Raw genomic sequence first — 18,973 nt, 5'->3', positions numbered from 1 at the left:
ACCTAGTGTGCTGGAATGTGTGCCAAAGACTGCGCTAGCAGCACAATGGCAGTGGGCGCGGCATGTAGTAAGTGACGTGTAGTGGGCGCAGAATGTAGTTGATGTGGTATGTAGTAACCACAATCTGCATGTAGACATTAAAGGCGCTGCATGTTCAATCTGACATCTGCATTGACCGTGCAGCATTTTATAGTGATATGGCAGAAGTCAGGCCATTCATACGTCTTGCGCTTTGCGGAGCAGCGCAGAGCTGTTGTCAAGGAAGTGAGTTTGTGTTTATACCGGACCTCATGCCCTCACCTACCGCCAACCAATAATGCCAATGCGTAGCTATAAGGGGCCCTCCTCATTGATCCAACATTTGAGAGGTACAGAGCTCAATTTGGCCTCTTCGTGCCTCCGGAGGCTCCGCAATTGTGTCACACCATCCATATGGCGCCTCTGACCATATTATCGGATCAAGCATCAATTGGCTTTTATTAACTGAAGATGGGGAAAAGGTTGGGAAAATTCAAAGTATGCGGCGTCTGTATCACGGAGCCTTCAAATGCAAGGGTTGGTTGAGATTCCACTCTGTTGCGTTGTGGACGTCCCCATTGAAATGTAAGACATCCAGCGCAACCTAACGGAGTGCCTGTGGTTAAGAGACAATTTATGCTTGATATGAAAATGTGGTCGGAGGTACCATATGGATGGTGTGACGCAATTACGCAGCATCTGGAGGCATGAAGAGGCCAAATTGAGCTCCGTACTGCATGAGCTACTTACATCTCAAATTTTGTGACTATGAAGGACTTAAATAAGAGGTGTAATATTGCAGTTTAAACCGAATAAAATGGGATTGTATGCACTTGGTAATGGACCTAGTTATTTCCCAGTGGGCCCAATCAGGGTCAGGATTGTTCGACTTTCAAACCATTCAAGAACTTGCATACTTCATGCGACTTCCGGGCACGCCTCAAGGGGTCGCCATCCTACTTCTGATTCCAATGCAAGTTGCAGGGCCAGTGGGTATACTGTCTGATATGCCAATTCAGTGTTGATTTTAGCATGTAAATCTTGGTAGTGCATACCCAATTTTTTTAGATGCATGCCAGCAAAGCCACTAAACCAGTGGCTACCCATCATTCCGGGCAGGTGTATCACCTGCATTTTGGAGGTGCCTTACTCAAAAAGGAGATCATTTTTGTATCCAGATTTTTTAACTCAAAATATATATATATTTTTTTACAGTTTACAGACTGATATATGGCACCTATTAATGCCAATATAACGTGCAAAACAAGCAACTACAAAAAAATCATCATGCTGTGGGGGTGTTTTTCATCGGCAGGGACTGAGAGACTAGTCTGGCTCGAGGCAAAGATGAACGGAGCAAATTACAGAGAGATCCTTGATGAAAACCTGCTCCAGAGCGCTCAGGAGCTCAGACTGGGGATAAGGGTCACCTTCTAACAGGACAACAACACGAAGCAAAACAACGCAGGGTTGGCTTCGGGACAAGTCTCTAAATGTCCTCGAGTGGCCCTGCCAGTAATTGCTACTCTGCTACCCCTGCCCTGAATGACGGGTCGCCACTGTGCCAATTGACTATAGAAACATTTAAATAGTGTTTACCACACAAACACACACACACACACACACACAGACAACTTTTATTTGATTAAATTCTTTACAGTGCATAATACCAATTGTGCGACAGGTTTTTTCTCTCTCTCTCTCTCTCTCTCTCTCTCTCTCTCTCTCTCTTTCTCTCTCAATCTAAATGTTTCCTCTTTCTCTCTTTCCCTCCCTCATTCCCCCTCTCCGTCCCAGAGCTGGATGGTCCTAACCAGCTGAATGTGTCCATGGGGCTCCAGGCCCTACAGCAGTCTCTCCAGCCCCTGGCGGAATGCTACCCATCCACGGGTCGGCCTCCAGTCAGCCACGCCTTCACCATGCTGCGTCTCTCCCTCACAGGTCAGTCAGTCTCAGCCTCTAGATTATATCTCCTGGACATTCTTACCTCACTATCATGGGTCGTGTAGGTCACACTGTAGCAAAATGTTTGCAGCAGAAAAAGAAAACCTATGTTGTTATTGGATGCAGTTTCAGTTATTTAAAGGTACAATTAGTATTCCCCTTTCAAAATGATAACTGCCTACTGCAACACTGGTGAGGGCTGTAATCTCAAGAGGTTGATGTTGAGATGTGCATTTTTTTTATTTAACCTTTATTTGTCTAGGCAAGTCAGTTAAGAACAAAATATTACTTACAACGACGGCCTACCGGGGTGCAGTGGGTGGGCCTTGTTCAGAACACCAGATTTTTACCTTGTCAGCTCGGGGATTCGATCCAGCAACCTGCTGCCTCAAATGTAGTATCAATATCATTCAGCTTTCAACACCCATGAGAGAGATCATTTTAGAGCTCAACGTTTGATCTTTGAACATCTGCACAACACAAACAGTCTAACAGAGAGGTCACAACACAAACAGTCTAACAAAGAGGTCACAACACAAACAGTCTAACAGAGAGGTCACAACACAAACAGTCTAACAAAGAGGTCACAACACAAACAGTCTAACAGAGAGGTCACAACACAAACAGTCTAACAGAGGGGTCACAACACAAACAGTCCTAACAGAGAGGTCACAACACAAACAGTCTAACAGAGGGGTCACAACACAAACAGTCTAACACAGAGGCCAGCTCACTTTCTCTCTCTCTTTTTCCTCCTCCACCCTCTCACACATATCTAGCTACTTTCGGTATGACAACCTAGGTGTGACCTAGATTGACAGAGTCACACTTCCTCTTCTCATGATGGTGAAACCGTATTGGCCAACCTCGCTCTGCACTAGAGGAAGAGAACTCTGAGAGAACAAGAAGAGAAGGGTCAGACCCAGGCACTTTACCAGACAGCAGCATTGTGCTAGTCAAATGTTAGTGTGATTGAGTGCAACTAGAGGAAATTGAGCCCATTTCCTGCTCTGTAGCTGTTGTTTGTCATGTGTACGAGTACGCATTGCTAACGTTGATGGAATTGACAGATTGATTGATAGAAGGTTGATGGAACGTTGCTGGTGGAGCGGGGAAGATTGATGGGGTTGCTGTGGTTGATGCTGGTTTGGGGCTAGGTGCACTTGTGATATTTAGTCTCAAATAGAGATGGAGAGGGAAGAAGAACCCGAAGTTAAAGAGAAGGAGCACTCCAAAACCCCAGGTGAGTAACAACAAGAGAAAACAGAAGATTGTTATCATTTGGGCCAGTTTTCAGTGCTCATATTAAGCCTACTCCTGGACCAAAGCATGCTCAATGGAGAATAGTCTCCATCTGGGTCTGGGAAACCATCCATTTGGGTAGAAAAGGAGGTGAGAAAATGTTTCAGGGAAGGTATGTGAATGTTTTACTATCCTTGTGGGGAACAGAAGTTCTCACAAGGATACTTTGGACAAGTTTTGCCAGTCCTCACAAGGAAAAAGGCTATTTTAGGGTTAGGGGTTAAGGGTTAGGGCTTAGGGAAAATAGGATTTTGAATGGGAATCAATTATTTGGTCCCCATAAGGATAATACAACAAACGTGTGTGAGTATGTAGTTGCATGCTACACCCTCCCAGTCAGTGCAGGATCAGTGAACCTCCTGAACTCATCCTCCATTTTGCGTGTTGGTGTGTGCCATTCGTGAAACATATATATTTTTAAATTAAGCTCTTGAAACCATCAAGTCAGGGACGCCGGTCTCCATCATTTAAGAGAAAATGGTTTGACGGAAAACAAATACTATTTGAACCCACTCTCGATCTCCCTCTATAACTCTGCCATGCACAGTAGGCTATAGGGCCCTGCTTTCTGTGAGACTAAGGGCTCGATTCAATCCATATTGCCAATGTTCAGCACCAGAGCTATTTCAAGGTAATGTCTGATTGAGCCGCCATGTGCAGCGTTTACCGGGAATGCAGTTTCCGCGTAGGAGGGAACATTGCTTTTAAATGTAATTTGCGCTATAGAGCTGAACTTGGATGTGTACAGTTCTACTATGTCTTACCTGTCTTCTACTGCCGTATGAACAGAACTCTGCTAAGGTGAATAAACAAGAACTTTGTGTCTTCTGAGCAGGATGTGGTTGACCTAAATGGAGACAGAACAATAGAGCGAGAGAGGGAGGAGAGATGAAAAAAAAAAAAAAAAAATCTACACTGGGAGTTGAGTGTTTTTGCATATTGACTGCCGTTAAAGTGAAACACTGTCAGCTTCAACTGTAACAGGTCCCTCCCTATAGGTTGTAAGCCTCATATGCAGTCTCAGCACATGATGCTACCCTGCAAACGTCTGAGTGAGACTACAGCATTAGGTTGTAGTCAGGGTTGGGTAGATTACGTTCTACATTTATTCTGTTACAGTTACAAGTTACCTGTCCCAAATTGTAATCAGTAATGTAACTTTTGGATTACGCAAACTCAGTAACGTAATCTGATTACATTCTCTTACTTTTAGAGGACTTTCCCTTTAAGAGGCATTAGAAGAAGAGAAAAATGTATGTTACCAATTGAACGACATCTTTTGCAGGATAAATCCATGTTAAAGTTTACATAGCTGGCCATATATGGATGTTACATTTGACTTTATGGGCTGGTTATGTAGGCTTCTTCTTTCTACTACATATAATAAATAATATGATTCAATTATATCTTTACATTAAAAAACCAAAGTCTATCAGAATTCCAGTCATGCCGTGATCTTCAAGAATAGGACTTGGAAATATGGAAGTATAGATTAGCCAAATTGATTTACCTGAGCATGACTCCAAAACGAAGGACTTATTAGCCAGCCCTACTCGTTTGTTGTCGCGGAGGACTGATTGGGCTCATTGATTTGAAAAATGGAATGGCATGCTTTGCCAAGAGTGTTCAAAGCTGTCATCAAGGTAAAGGGTGGATACTTTGAAGAATCTCAAATATATTTTGATTTGTTTAACACATTTTTTTTGGTTACTACATGATTCCCTATGTGTTATTTCATAGTTTTGATGTCTTCACTATTATTTTACAATGTAGAAAATAGTAAAAATAAAGAAAAACCCTTGGAATGAGTATTTGTCCAAACTTTTGACTGGTACTGTATATATCATTTAGAAATCCCAAAATAGATGTAGCAACTACAGATTACCACTTTAAATCTATCAAAAATGTGCAAGTTTGAGCAAGTGTCCATTAGGACAATGGATGATTTTTTTATCAGCATGAATTAGATTGAGCAATACAATGCCCCACTTTTATTCCATAGGCTTGGATCCGCGCTATGCAGCTGTTGCAAGAGCGCATTTTTCACTGGCTGTCCACTGGTTTGAAAAACAATGATTGATAAGCAGCTTAAACTTCTTGAATTCAACCATTATCATGTTCAAATACACATTTAGATTTGTGAACAGCCATCCACAACGACCTGTAGCCTACAAAAGCCTATTCCTGCTCTTTTCCCGCGATCCATCAAACACATTTGGTGCGTCATTTTAGCGGTCTCTACTTGTGTTCAGACTCGCTCAGGTGGAACAAACTTACATTTGCGCCTTTTTTCAATGCTGATTTTAATGTCTGAGAGAACAGAAGTGTCAACAAAAAATAAATTCGCAAACATCCTTTCTGAATGTAATAGTAATCCTCGAAGTAATCATCTAGTCTTTCAAAAGTATTGGTAATCTGATTACAATATTTTGCTGATAACGTAATGGACTACAGTTATTACATGTAATCCGTTTCTCCCCAACCCTGGTTGTTCACTCAGGGTTAATGTACCATCATTCAGTTTTGGGTGTCATCAACCTGTATTTTCCCCAGCGGAGTCATGTACTGTAAATGCCGAGCCTGGTTAAACCAGGCTTAACGCTGCACTCAGTAGTCAGCACAGCATTCAGTCTGTCCTAGGAAATGCTTTCCACCATCTATGTATCAAATGAACAGAACCCCTTTGTTGGAGTTGCATTTCTCTTTTTCTCCGTTTATTTGCAGTCCTTCCCATATTCGATGTTATATAACAAGTAAATACGCTTGTCTGCCGTTCACACGAAGTTTAAAACCATTCTGAGCCATCTCAGCAGTACTTAGTGTGATTTAATGGGTGACCGACAATGATATGTGTTTTTCACCAGAGGCTGGGGAATTGAAAGACAACAGTGTTACAGCTAATGCCTTTTACACGAGCATACAATCACACATCTGAGGCCTCGGTCACCACCACCACCCTTCAAACCCACAAACGTCTGTATTTCTTTGCACATTGTTTAACAACTGGGTGTCAGCTGTTGGTTTACCCCTTTATTTGTTATTTCTAAAAATAGAAGATATTTCGTAAGATTTTTATTTTTTTACAGATTCCTTTTTGGGAGCTGCAAGAAGCAATTTCAACTTGTGTGTTTTTGTGTAATTCATTTTCTGAAAAAGAAAAATAGCATTTGGCCTCTCTTGCTCACATGTTTGTCCTCCATCTTTTACCCCAGATGTGAAGGACCCCAGCAAATCAGAGACCAAGCGCTACAGTGAGATCTTCCGGGACTTCGATAATTTTGAACTCTCCCTGGTCAACTCGTAAGTCTTGACTTTTAGATTCACTCATCATGTACACTTGTTACCATTGTCACCCTCCACATCATAATCAGTCCATCATTCAGAACACCTTGACATGTTTTACATTTTAGTCCTTTAGCAGACTCTCTTGTGCAGAGCGACTTACGGTAGCTCGGTGAGACAATCACATATCACATTCATAGTACGTAAAACCTTTCCTCAATAAGGCAATTATCAGCTAGTAAGAAAGACCAATGTGACTGTTAGTGCAGGGATTACTTTTTTTATTTGTTGGGGGGGGGGGGGGTCTGCTGCTAGTTGCCAGAAAGAGGAAGTGTATACCTACGTGAGATTTATAAACCGAGTGTATTCTTCCTCTAACATCTATGTGTACATACAGTAGCAGTCAAATGTTTGGACACACCTACTCATTCAAGGGTTTTTCTTTATTTGTACAATTTTCCAGGTGTGTCCAAACTTTTGACTGGTACTGTACCTTAGTTTGATAGGTCCTATTTAAGATTAACCCTTCATAATGGTTTCTTAGGTGCTTCATAAATCATTCATAAGCAATTACAATGCTATATAGAAGGTGGAAAAGGGGTTATGTCGCATTTGTCAGTGCACCAGATATAAGGACCTGAAAGTAATACCTTTTTATATATTCTGAACACAAATATAAACACAACATGTAAAGTGTTGGTCCTATGTTTCCATTAGCTGAAATAAAAGATCCCAGAAATGTTCCATATGCACAAAACAATTTTTTTCTCTCAAATTGTGTTCACAAATTTGTTTACATTGACTGTTAGTGAGCATTTCTCCTTTGCCAAGATAATCCATCCACCTGACATGTGTGGCATATCAAGTAGCTGATTAAACGGCATGATCATTACACAGGTGCACCTTATGCTGGGGACAATAAAAGGCCACTCCAAAATGTGCAGTTTTGTCACGCAACACAATTCCACAGGTGTCTCAAGTTCTGTGGGAGAGTGCAATTGGCATACTGACTGCAGGAATGTCCACAAGAGCTGTTGCCAGATAATTTAACGTATATGTCTCTACCATAAGCCACCTCCAACGTCATTTTAGAGAATTTGGCAGTACGTTCAACCTCACAACCACAGACCACGTGTAACCACGCCAGCCCAGGACCTTCACATCCGGCTTCTTTACCGGCGGGATCATCTGAGGAGTGTGGGGTGGTGCTGAGGTGTATTTCTGTGTGTAATAATGCCCTTTTGTGGTGAAAACAAATTCTGATTAGCTGGGCCTGGCTCCCCACCCATGACTGTGCCCCTGCCCAGTCATGTGAAATCCATAGATTATAGGGCCCAATGAATTTATTTCAATTGACTGATTTCCTTATATGAACTGTAATTGAGTAAAATCGTTGAAATTGTTGCATGTTGTGTTTAATTTTGTTAAGTGTAGTATGAATTTGCACAGAAAGAATAAGTGAAGCATCTAGTAATTATAAATGGTTTACGAAGGCTTCATAAAGCCATTATAACATGTATCTGCCCTCTGCTCCATCAGCACTGTAGAGGAGATGTTTCTAGACACTGACTCCCAGTCAATCGCTGAGACCGTCTCTACGGAAACCACCGACAACACCGAGCTGGATCACGTGACGGTGGGGGAGCAGTACTATCAGTCAATCAATTAACTAATCAACATTATTTCTAAAGCCATTTTTACACCAGCAGTTGTCACAAAGTGCTTTACAGATACCCAGCCTAAAAACAAACAATCAATCAATCAATCGTTACTATGTTATCTCTGTCAGTCAATCAACATTTTTTTTCTAGCCTGGGTGCTCCGTTGTGTTGATACTTTTGGTACCGTTTGTACTAGGTAACAGGGGAGTCATTTGAATTTAGGTTCCGCTCACATTCTACTGATATGAAGTACAGTGGTATATCGTCTTGTCTCCAAATCCATTTCTCTGTGTAACGGTCTGTATTCTACCCTGCAGTGTGAGGATGTCTACCCCCCAGATGGTGATGACAAAGATGGAGGTCTATCAGGTATGTTTGTAATACAATCACACGTATTTATAAAGCCTTTTTTTTACATCAGCAGATGTCACAAAGTGCTTATGCAGAACGCGGTGTGTTGTATGCATGTGTGTTTTTCCATTTTGTTTGATTTAAATTCAAATCCCTTAAGACTGACTCGAAATGACCCCAACCCTGGTGTGAGTAACGGAGGAGGTTTGTTGGTTCAGCTTGCCAGAGACATGACGACTTGCATTAGCTCCCACAACTAAAACCTACTTAGGCTATCGCTCAGCGGGCTGAGGCATGTAGCACACAGGTGACCCAGGTTCAAGCCCAGTTGGTAACATGTGCAAACCCTTGTGGTTTAGGCTTAGACTTCAGTATCCACAGTGTGCAGCAGGGCATTTGTAAAGGCTAAGAGAGATTTTGTTACATTACAGCCAGCGGTAGTTAGAGGACAGGGGTAATGGTTGTAATGTGTTGAAGGTGACTGGCCTCTGTGATCTCTACCACCAGCACCATATGTTCCTCGTGTCCATTACCCATTTTAGACAGAAGATGTGGGACTGTATGTTACCTGCAAACAATATAAGGCTAGGTTTGTATGACTAGCCCCTTATATACAGAGCATTCGGAAAGCATTCAGACCCCTTGACTTTTTTTCACATTTTGTTACATTACAGCCTTATTCTAAAATGTATTAAATTGTTTTTTCCCCTTATCAATCTACACATAATACCACATAATGACAAAGCAAAAATAGGTTTTTAGAAATATTACATTTACGTAAGAATTCAGACCTTTTACTCAGTACTTTACAGCCTCAAGTCTTCTTGGGTATAACTCTACAAGCTTGGCACACTTGTATTTGGGGAGTTTCTCTCATTCTTCTCTGCAGATCCTCTCAAGCTCTGTCAGGTTGGATGGGGAGCGTTGCTGCACAGCTATTTTCAGGTCTCTTCAGAGATGTTCAATCGGATTCAAGTCCGGGCTCTGGCTGGGGTACTCGATGACATTCAGAGACTTGTCACGAAGCCACTCCTGTTGGAAGGTGAACCTTTGCCCCAGTCTGAGGTCCTGAGTGCACTGGAGCAGGTTTTCATCAAGGATCTCTCTGTACTTTGCTCCGTTCATCTTTCCCTCGATCCTGACTAGTCTCCCAGACCCTGCCGCTAAAAAACACCCCCACAGCATGATACTGCCACCACCATCCTTCACCGTAGGGATTGTGCCAGGTTTCCTCCAAATGTGACGCTTGGCATTCAGAACAAGAAGTTCAATCTTGGTTTCATCAGACCAGAGAATCTTGTTTCTCATGGTCTAAGAGTCTTTAGATGCCTTTTGGCAAACTCTAAGCGAGATGTCATGTGCCTTTTACTGAGGAGTGGTTTCCATCTGGCCACTCTACCATAAAGGCCTGATTGGTGAAGTGCTGCAGAGATTTGTTGTCCTTCTGGAAGGTTCTCCCATCTCCAGAGGGTGTGACAATAAGTATTGTACAAACTTGGACCCAGGCTCAGAGAAACACAGCAGGCAGAGGTGAGGATAAATCCAGAACATTTACTGAAGCTTTACACAGCAAAAAAAAAGGCACTGGCACATGAATCACCAAACAAAACAAGATACCTGAGCAACCGGCCCAGTCCACAGAGGACCTAAATAGTCATACACCAGGTGAACCCAATAAACCCAATCAGGCTCACCTGGACACTAGAAAACATAAGGGTGCCCTCCAGTGTCACCCTCAGGGAGTACACTCCAAGGTGACCTCTGACCTGTGACAGAGGGGAACTCTGGAGCTCTGTCAGAGTGACCATTGGGTTCTTGGTCATCTCCCTGACCAATGCCCTTTTCCCCCGATTGCTCAGTTTGGCCAGACGACCAGCTCTAGGAAGAGTCTTGGTGGTTCCAAACTTCTTCCATTTAAGAATGATGGAGGCCACTGTGTTCTTGGGGCCTTCCATGCTGCAGACATGTTTTTGTACCCTTCCTCAGGTCTGTGCCTTAACACAATCCTGTTTTGACGCTCTAGGGACAACTCATTCAACCTCATGGCTTAGTTTTTGCCCTGACATGCCACCGTCAACTGTGGGACCTTATATAGACAGATGTATGCCTTTCCAAATCATGTCCAATCAATTGAATATACCACAGGTGGACTCCAATCAAGTTGTAGAAACATCTTATGGATGATCAAAATCAACAGGATGAACCTGAGCTCAATTTCAAGTTTCATAGCAATATACTTATGTAAATAAGGTATTTCTGTTTTACTTTTTATGACATTTGAGAAAAAAAATTAAAAACCTGATTTCGCTTTGTCATTATGGGGTATACTGTGTAGATTGATGAGGATTTATTTATTTATTTATTTAATCAATTTTAGAATAAAGCTGTAACGTAACAAAATGTGGATAAAGTCAAGGGGTCTGAATACTTTCTGAATGAACTGTAAGGCAATATTTATTTCAAACAGCCCCTTATTACCAGTTGTTTGCAGGTATACCCCTTTTATACATATCAGTGGGTAATTGGCAAATTGGGAGGGTTGGGGGTTGTTGGTGAACCATGGGGGCTGTTTGCATTTCAAATGAGGGATGTGTTAAACAATGGAAGTGTTAATGAATTTACCTGCAAAAAAATCTGAGAATCATTCACACAGACCCAATACCTGTATTTGGGTTACAGGGTCAGTATAAATACAGGAATCATGACTAGGTGTTTAGGTGGGTTTTATTGTTCCATGTTTTTCTACCCCCTATGCTTTTCAGAAATACAAAAACATCTGGTATAAAAATGCAGGCATAGTAAATTTGTGTGGTTTTGGTCTTTATGTGAAAGGGATGCAAGAGTCCAAGCCATTCTCTTCTGGAAACACTGTTGACTGACACTAATAGACAGCCAATCCAGGTGGGATGTGATGTGGGCGGGACTAGTGGGGTGACAGCCAGTCACGGTGGTTAATCTCCAACTATTCAACCTGTCTTGTTGACCTGTAATTAGCCGGTGGCGCTAATTGACTCTGTGTTAACGAGATTAGGAGAAGACTGGAGAGGGTGGGGAGGGAGAGAGGATTAGAGCTGCAGACAGATGCTCTCTAGTTTACCACTCAGACATATCCATCAAACAGGAGAGAGAGAGAGAGGGAGGGAGGAAGAGGGGAAGGAAGGGATGAGAGAGGGGGAGAGAAGGAGATAGAGGTCGAGGAAGGGAGAAATGTGAGGGAGAAATGGAGGGATAGGGGAGGTAGAGAGGGATGGGGGAAAAAGTGAGGGGGAGATCCCTTACGGAAAAAACAACATCAATTTCACATGTGATCTCATGTGAAGTTAATATGATTGATTACATGTGACATGTTAAAGAAGCATGTGATAGCATGAAAATACACATGTGAAAACATTTAAGCACATGTGAAAACAACATGATCTCATGTGAAATAAATGTGATAACATGGGAATGCAACATTTCAACAGGTGATACCATGAAAATACACGTGACAACATTTTGACGTTTTTCGTGTGAAAGTGCAAATTAGATTTTTGCACATTTGAAAATGCAATTCCACATGTGAGAGTTAGGTTCTAACATGCGACACTGCAAATTCCACATGTGAAAAGATGGTGTACACATGTGAACAACTGACCTCATTTGTGTGTCTTTTTGTCTTCACACGTGAGAATTTCAGCTCAACAATGTGAAAAAAGTTTGAGGACGTAATGAAATGGTATAGGCGTTTTAAGGTAACTGGTACGCTGATCAGCTAAAATAGTGTAATTAAACATCAATTAGACATCAAATCCAATTTTATTGGTCACGCACACATATTTAGCAGATGTTATTGCGGGTGTAGCGAAAGGCTTGTGTTCCTAGCTCCAACAGTGCAGTAGTATCTACGTTTTCACAACAATGCACACAAATCTAAAAGTCAAAGAATGGGACTTAAGAAATATATAAATATTAGGACAATATGACGCCACCTGGGATTTGAAGTGCGCTTATCTTTCTGCCGCGCAGACTTCTCAGAAGTCCCCTACACGTTCATTACACACAATACCTCTCTGCACTGCTTTTTTTTACATCAGTTCATCTGACTATTCTCTCATTGGTTCCAGTGATTTATTTCTGTCATTTGAGGGTTTTCTGTATAGTTGTCTAATGTTGGTGAGGCATGTAATTCTGTTTTAATATTACTCCTGAATGAATAACTAGGATAAATTATAATAGTTTTCTTGAGTGTATTATACAAAGCTGAGATTTACTATTAAGTCAAAAGTATAAGAATACAGGTGCAACTAGTCATTGACACAGACATGGTGGCATAGCAGGAAGATCTGAAGGCTGTGAACCATGAGGTTGTGAGTTCAAATCCCAGGTGAGGACCTGTTGAATAATTATTACTGTATAAATGCAATGTAATCATGTATGTCAAAGTGTTTCAAATATGTAGGTTGGAAACACTGCGGCTATTTCGTGATGTTCCTGCGGCATCCTAACGACATATTTTTGTCTGCAGGGCATCATGTGAAAATGTTAATCCACATGTGAAAGGTTATGGGATCATGTGAAATAACATCACATGTGAAGTGTTCCAAAACAACATGTTTTTTTTCACGTGACATTTCACAGGTGAAATAAAATGTTACATGTGCAAAACATTGTGATTTTCCACATGTTTTTCCATAAAGGGATGGGAGGGAAAAGAGAGAAACAGACAGAAGGGAAGAGTGAGTACAGAGTGAGTAATGACAAGAGCATTGTTCAGCCTGAGAGGCAAAAAAACTATAAAGGCGACAGAAAGGAAGACTAGTGAGATGATGGGGAAATGGGAATGAGTGGGGGACATGTTAGACCAGGGTCTTGTTCAATAGGACACAACGCAGCAGTACATTTTACAATGGAAACTGAAACGTTTTTTTTTTATTCACAATGCTTTGAAACGTTTTCCCTTACTGAACGCAGCCCACTTGTTTCTCCAGGAACTGTGTATGTATGTAGGGATGTCCTTTGACCCCATTAAACCCCAATTCCATGGACACAGACACACGTTGCCGTAATGGAGATTAAGGATTACAGGACCACGTAGAGCAGTGTTTAAATAAGACATTAGAATGGAAACATCCTGGAGCCGTGCCTATTGGCTGTGCTGCACGCCACGGAAGGCCTCGCGTCGTCCACTGCAGCGCACCAGACAGTCACCTCTACTTGGTGCGGGTTGCCCCTAGATGCTGATCTTTTTTCCGTGTTATAAGATTTTATTTGATCTTTTAGAAAACAGTACAAAAATATACACATACAAACGGCAACATCATACAAACATCACAACTGCCCAGACCCCAATCTCCAGCCCCCCCTGCATCGCTTTCCATCACATGGCCTAAATCTGCACCATTTCTCTCCGTAGCCCACCCACTTTCAATATTTAAATAATAAATCATTCCATTTTTTTCCATTATGCTAATGATGGCGCATTGATTGATTTCCAAGTTTTTAGTATATGTTTATTTTTTTCAAGATGAGCGATGAAAAGAGAATCGTTCAACCCATCGGGTATCTCACGACACCCCCAGATGCCATGTCTTGAAATATGCTGACGGCCAACTGTCTAGCTCCGCCCACAACTTCCGGACTTTATAGCGTTCCCAGAAAGCATGGATTGTTGAGTCATTATTAGTTTTATACTTCAGACATGACTCTGCCATGGTGCTGTAGAATTTGTGAATTTTGTCTCTTGTATAATCAATTCTATACGTTAGTTTATTCTGGGTTAAGCATACATTTTCGTTAACTGTCATTTCGGTAACACTTTACTTGACGCCCAACCCACGTGGGCATAACCATGCCATAATATGTCATAACAGCCGACAGAACCTGTCATAACCTGTCGTAATATGGTCATAACACTGTCATGACCCATATATTTACACCTGTTGTGACATATATTGCGTCATTTTTGCAGATGGCTATGACACCTACATAGGAGTGTCAAAACCCACATTTACTCAAATGTGTTTTTTCCCTGCCAAGAAGTTTCCTTTCGTTTCAAAGTTTATTTCTTAAGTCCTTTGTTGTTGTAATAAATTCTTTACAGTCATGTTTTTTTTTCATCGTAACAGTATTTTAAATACCTTCTAGAAAATACACTACGACACTATCATAAAGGATTATGACCATCCTATGTCACTTTACTTGGACTAAGAAAATACACTACGACACTGTCATAAAGGATTATGACCATCCTATGTCACTTTACTTGGACTAAGAAAATACACTACGACACTATCATAAAGGATTATGACCATCCTATGTCACTTTACTTGGACTAAGAAAATACACGACGACACTGTCATAAAGGATTATGACCATCCTATGTCACTTTACTTTGACTAAGAAAATACACTACGACACTATCATAAAGGATTATGACCATCCTATGTCACTTTACTTGGACTAAGAAAATACACTACGACACTATCATAAAGGATTATGACCATCCTATGTCACTTTACTTGGACTAAGAAAATACACTACGACACTGTCATAAAGGATTATGACCATCCTATGTCACTTTACTTGGACTAAGAAAATACACTACGACACTATCATAAAGGATTATGACCATCCTATGTCACTTTACTTGGACTAAGAAAATACACTTTATGACACTGTCAGGAAGCATTATGACCGTCATAATCGTTTAAGCCAATCACGTACATTCCCTTATAAACTGGGTGGTTCGAGGCCTGAATGCTGATTAGCTGACAGCTATGGTATATCAGACCGTATACCACGGGTGTCTTGTCCTGCTCCGGAAAACTGCTCCTGCATTCATCCCAGTCATCCGCAGCAGAGCATTGGGATCGGTGCATGTCGGACATTAATGTGTGCGCAACTACGGTGATAGTTTTTAATATGGTCCATTTAAGAAAATGTTATATAACGTAAACATACTGTTGACAGGTAGGCTATAGCGTAATGGAATGGGTTTGCCTTGTGCGGTAGGTTTTGTGGGTTTCGACAGTCTTCCGTGGGTGTCTTACATGTCACAACAGGTCCAAATATATGTGTCATGATGGTGTACGTCAGCTGTTTCGACATATTATGACGCTGGCTGTCAAGTGAAGTGTTACCGTCATTTCGTTAGTTATGCTCCAACTTTTGCCTCCATCCTGTGCCAACATCCGTTCATGTTTAAGTCTTGGTTCCAATGGGGTTTCTATTTTTTTTCCTAAGAGATTGTCAGTTGGTTAGGCTCTCTGCGAGGTTTTCTATATCTTACCTATCATATGAACATCCTTTTCTGACTCAAATTAGAGTCCCTAAATGTTGCTCTGGTTCCCAAAAGATGTCAAATCGAGTCGTAATAGGTCACTTTTAAGTTGCATGTATTTGAAACTATCAAATAATATATTTTGGTCAATTTGGCATTTTCCCCACTAATGATCAAGGTTAGGATTGGGGGAAAGGAAGCTGATCCTAGATCTGCACCTATGGGAAACTTCACCCCCGGAGCACCTCGTCTTTACCGTGTTACCAAGCATATAGCATATACCTTCCCTCTGAGTTCCCTCCTCCTCTCTCTTCATTCAGTTACATCTAATACAGAATCCTGCCCTAACCCAACCTCCTCTTCCCAATCCCAAATTCTCACAGCTACCCCTTCACCAGTTTGGAGCTATCTGTAATGAGTCAAATGGAGGGGCGAGTCGTGGGGCTGCGGATAGGGCCGAGCGGTGGGGGTAGGATGGTAGGGCTGATGAGTTGAGTGGTCCGTGCCGTGGCCTGCTTTCTGCAATGCCTGTCGCCTGTCCTGCCGGGTTGACTGATTGATCCGTGGACTGCATATGTGCATGTGTCAACTGTGTTGTTTGTCTGTGTTAGTTGGTGTCAAGGGTAAATAACAGTATGGACCCAGTTCGGAGCTTGTGTAACTAACTACTGTTGGCACTTGTGTAACACAAGTTGACATTCTGACAGTCGTATATCAATATTCCTGATTTACTGTAATTCCACTAACCTACAGCTGTGAAGTTCTCTCTACTGAGACAGAAAGGGAGAGAGAGAGAGAGAGAAAGAAAGATTGGGAGAGGGTGAGAAAGAGAGAGATGGGGGGGAGATCAAGTACAAAAAAAATGCTGGAAGGAGGAGCATCAATAATCCGTTTGTACTGAGCTCTAACCCTTTCCTCACCCCATCCACCCTCATAGTCCTCCTGACAGGGTCTGCAAGTCGCACACACACACCAGGAGGTCAAATCTGGTTGTGATCTAAAGCCTGTCACTCCACAATCTGGACCTGCCCTCTCTGGATAATCCCTAGTCCCAGAAGCCAGCATAGGCAGAGCGGAGCGAGAGGACACACACACACACACACAGGTGGCACAGGGACACTCGTTGCCGAAGTGTGAAGGGGTGCCCACAACAGAGGGAGACAGGGAGCGAGAGCGAGAGGTCCAACGCAGCACAACACTCGGTCAGAAAGTCTTCATTGTTTTTGGTGGATTTTGCATCTCCGACATGGAGTTACTTGTTTCAAGAGAGAAGCCCATTCTATGCTCTGTTCTCACTCTAGTAACTGAGAGAGGCTTCTGTGACAACACGCAGAGAGGAATCGAGCTCAGAATTAGAGTGTAGGACACAATTACATCTCTGTGTTGGAGAAGAAGATGTGAAACAGGAAATGGACTTCTCAGAAGACTGCGGTATTGACAGGTCCAACGATCTATTTCTGTGCGTGCAGCTCGACTGCTGACGGGTCAAAGAAGTGGAAGGACAGCGGTACTGATAGTGACGTCGCGAGATCACGAGTGAGGGGGGGGGGGGGGGCTTGAGAAAGCACATGACAGGGAAAGAGAGAGAAGAAAGGAGAGTGAGTGAGGGAGGAAGGAAGAAAGAAAGAAAGCACATGACATGCGTTGCAGGATTGTTGCACGTCGCCATCCGCTGTCACTGAGTCAGAGAGGAAGACCAGAGAGAGAGAGAGCGAGAGCAGTTGACTGACTTCAGACTGCTGTCAGTCACACCAAAGCCCTGACTTCCATAACAACCACGACACAAAACACCCGCTCTGGTGTTGCCACATCGATTACAGCACTCTGGCACCGAGGAGTTGCCAGGGTGATCTTCTCAGACGTCACATTTTCTCTCTCTCTCTCTGACGGAGGAGGGGAGCGGTGGAACAGGTGCTGGGGGGAGGAGTGGAGGGGGTAGGAGCCAGGGAGAGGAGAGAGGTAGAGTGAGGGAAGAGGAGAGGAGGCGAACCTAAAAAGCCTGTTTGGGACCCTCAGGCAAATCCCTTTCTCTCTCTCTTTTCCTTTCTTCACTTCATGTCCGTTAAAGCACAGTTTGTTTAGCCCTGGAAGCAGCTGGTCTAGGCTGGACTGGAGAATGTCCTTGGGACATTTAGATTTTCCCACATGATGACCTCTTGCTATGCATGCTTTGAGATGACCAACCTATGACCACACCTCCACCCGTGGTGGTTTAGGAGTGACCACTTGGGGCAACTGCAGACCTTGTGGACTCCGGGGACAAGCCCTGATGACCAGTCATTCTCGGTCTCTCTTCTCCATAGAGTTTTGTTTGGCTAAACCACAAACCTGTCGTGGAAACAGAGCTATGTTTCTGATGAACTCACGGAACTGAGAAATTGGAGATACCCTTTTTTTTGTTGTGTCTGTTCTCTTTTATTCCTTTGTTTTTGTTTCTTGGATGACAAATTATTCGGATTACACATTGTTGATCGTATGGGAAACAAAGCATACCCGTGAGCCCAGCTTTTCCCCTGGGAATCAGGCGGGAGAGGGGTCTGTTTTGGACGCCCCGTGGGGGTCCAGACTGCCCCGTTGTGTGTGTTTTGGGGTAAAAAAAAAAAGCCCTCCTGACTGTGTCCCATCAGGGTGAGGTAGAGAGGATATGCAGTGATGCTGATGTACTCACTCTCAGCCCAGGAAGCAGACCTGGCCCTGTGTCGCTGTGAGGGAGGCGTGGAGCTGGCCCTGCAGTATGCCAAGATGTGGTGCCGCTACGCCAAGGACCTACTGGCCTGGATGGAAAAGAGAATCAGCCTGGGTGAGTGGAGACGTGGGTGTGTTTGTTTCTGTGTCTCTCTGCCTGTGTGTACGTGGGTGGGGATATTTCTGTGTCTGTCTGCCTGCTTGTCAGTCTGTCTGTCTCATATTCATACCTGCATATCTCACATTGACATAAACACATGATTTAATTCAAGTTAAGTGCGCCTATCTCAAAATTAGGGCTTGGCCCATAGTGTATCACTGCAATGTGGTACAGACTCATTCAAAGTAACACATGGACACAACTACCCAAGTATAACATATTCAACCAAAGCTCTTCTCCTAGGAAAGACAAGCAGTCCTGGAAAAGACAACAGCGTCTAAAGTAGGCCTACCCTGCCGTTAGAGAATGTGT

The 18,973-nt window shown here is 42.8% G+C and overlaps 1 protein-coding gene across 5 annotated transcripts in view; it reads left to right on the top strand.

The window, feature by feature from the left end:
• The window catches only part of gmip (GEM interacting protein), a 47,532-nt gene that overhangs the window by 8,207 nt on the left and 20,352 nt on the right, over positions 1 to 18,973 (top strand). For 3 of the 5 annotated variants that reach the window (XR_016485193.1, XM_090193050.1, XM_021624492.3), the window contains exons 1-5: positions 2,763 to 3,205; positions 6,477 to 6,564; positions 8,086 to 8,182; positions 8,525 to 8,576; positions 18,491 to 18,616. Coding sequence is in view for 4 of the 5 variants with exons in the window: in XM_090193050.1 (XP_090049176.1) it covers positions 3,151 to 3,205; positions 6,477 to 6,564; positions 8,086 to 8,182; positions 8,525 to 8,576; positions 18,491 to 18,616 (418 nt within the window). In the remaining variant the exon portion in view is untranslated. Of the gene's footprint in view, positions 1 to 1,815; positions 1,960 to 2,762; positions 3,206 to 6,476; positions 6,565 to 8,085; positions 8,183 to 8,524; positions 8,577 to 18,490; positions 18,617 to 18,973 lie in introns of those variants that run through there. The other 2 variants (XM_021624493.3, XM_021624491.3) reach the window with 1 other exon arrangement.

The sequence above is a fragment of the Oncorhynchus mykiss genome, chromosome 12 (assembly GCF_057628025.1).
Source record: "Oncorhynchus mykiss isolate SJ-2025 chromosome 12, ASM5762802v1, whole genome shotgun sequence".
In the NCBI taxonomy this organism is placed as follows: Eukaryota; Metazoa; Chordata; class Actinopteri; order Salmoniformes; family Salmonidae; genus Oncorhynchus; species Oncorhynchus mykiss.
Note: the sequence above shows the minus strand (reverse complement) of the source record. Positions and strands in the feature narration are given on the sequence as shown.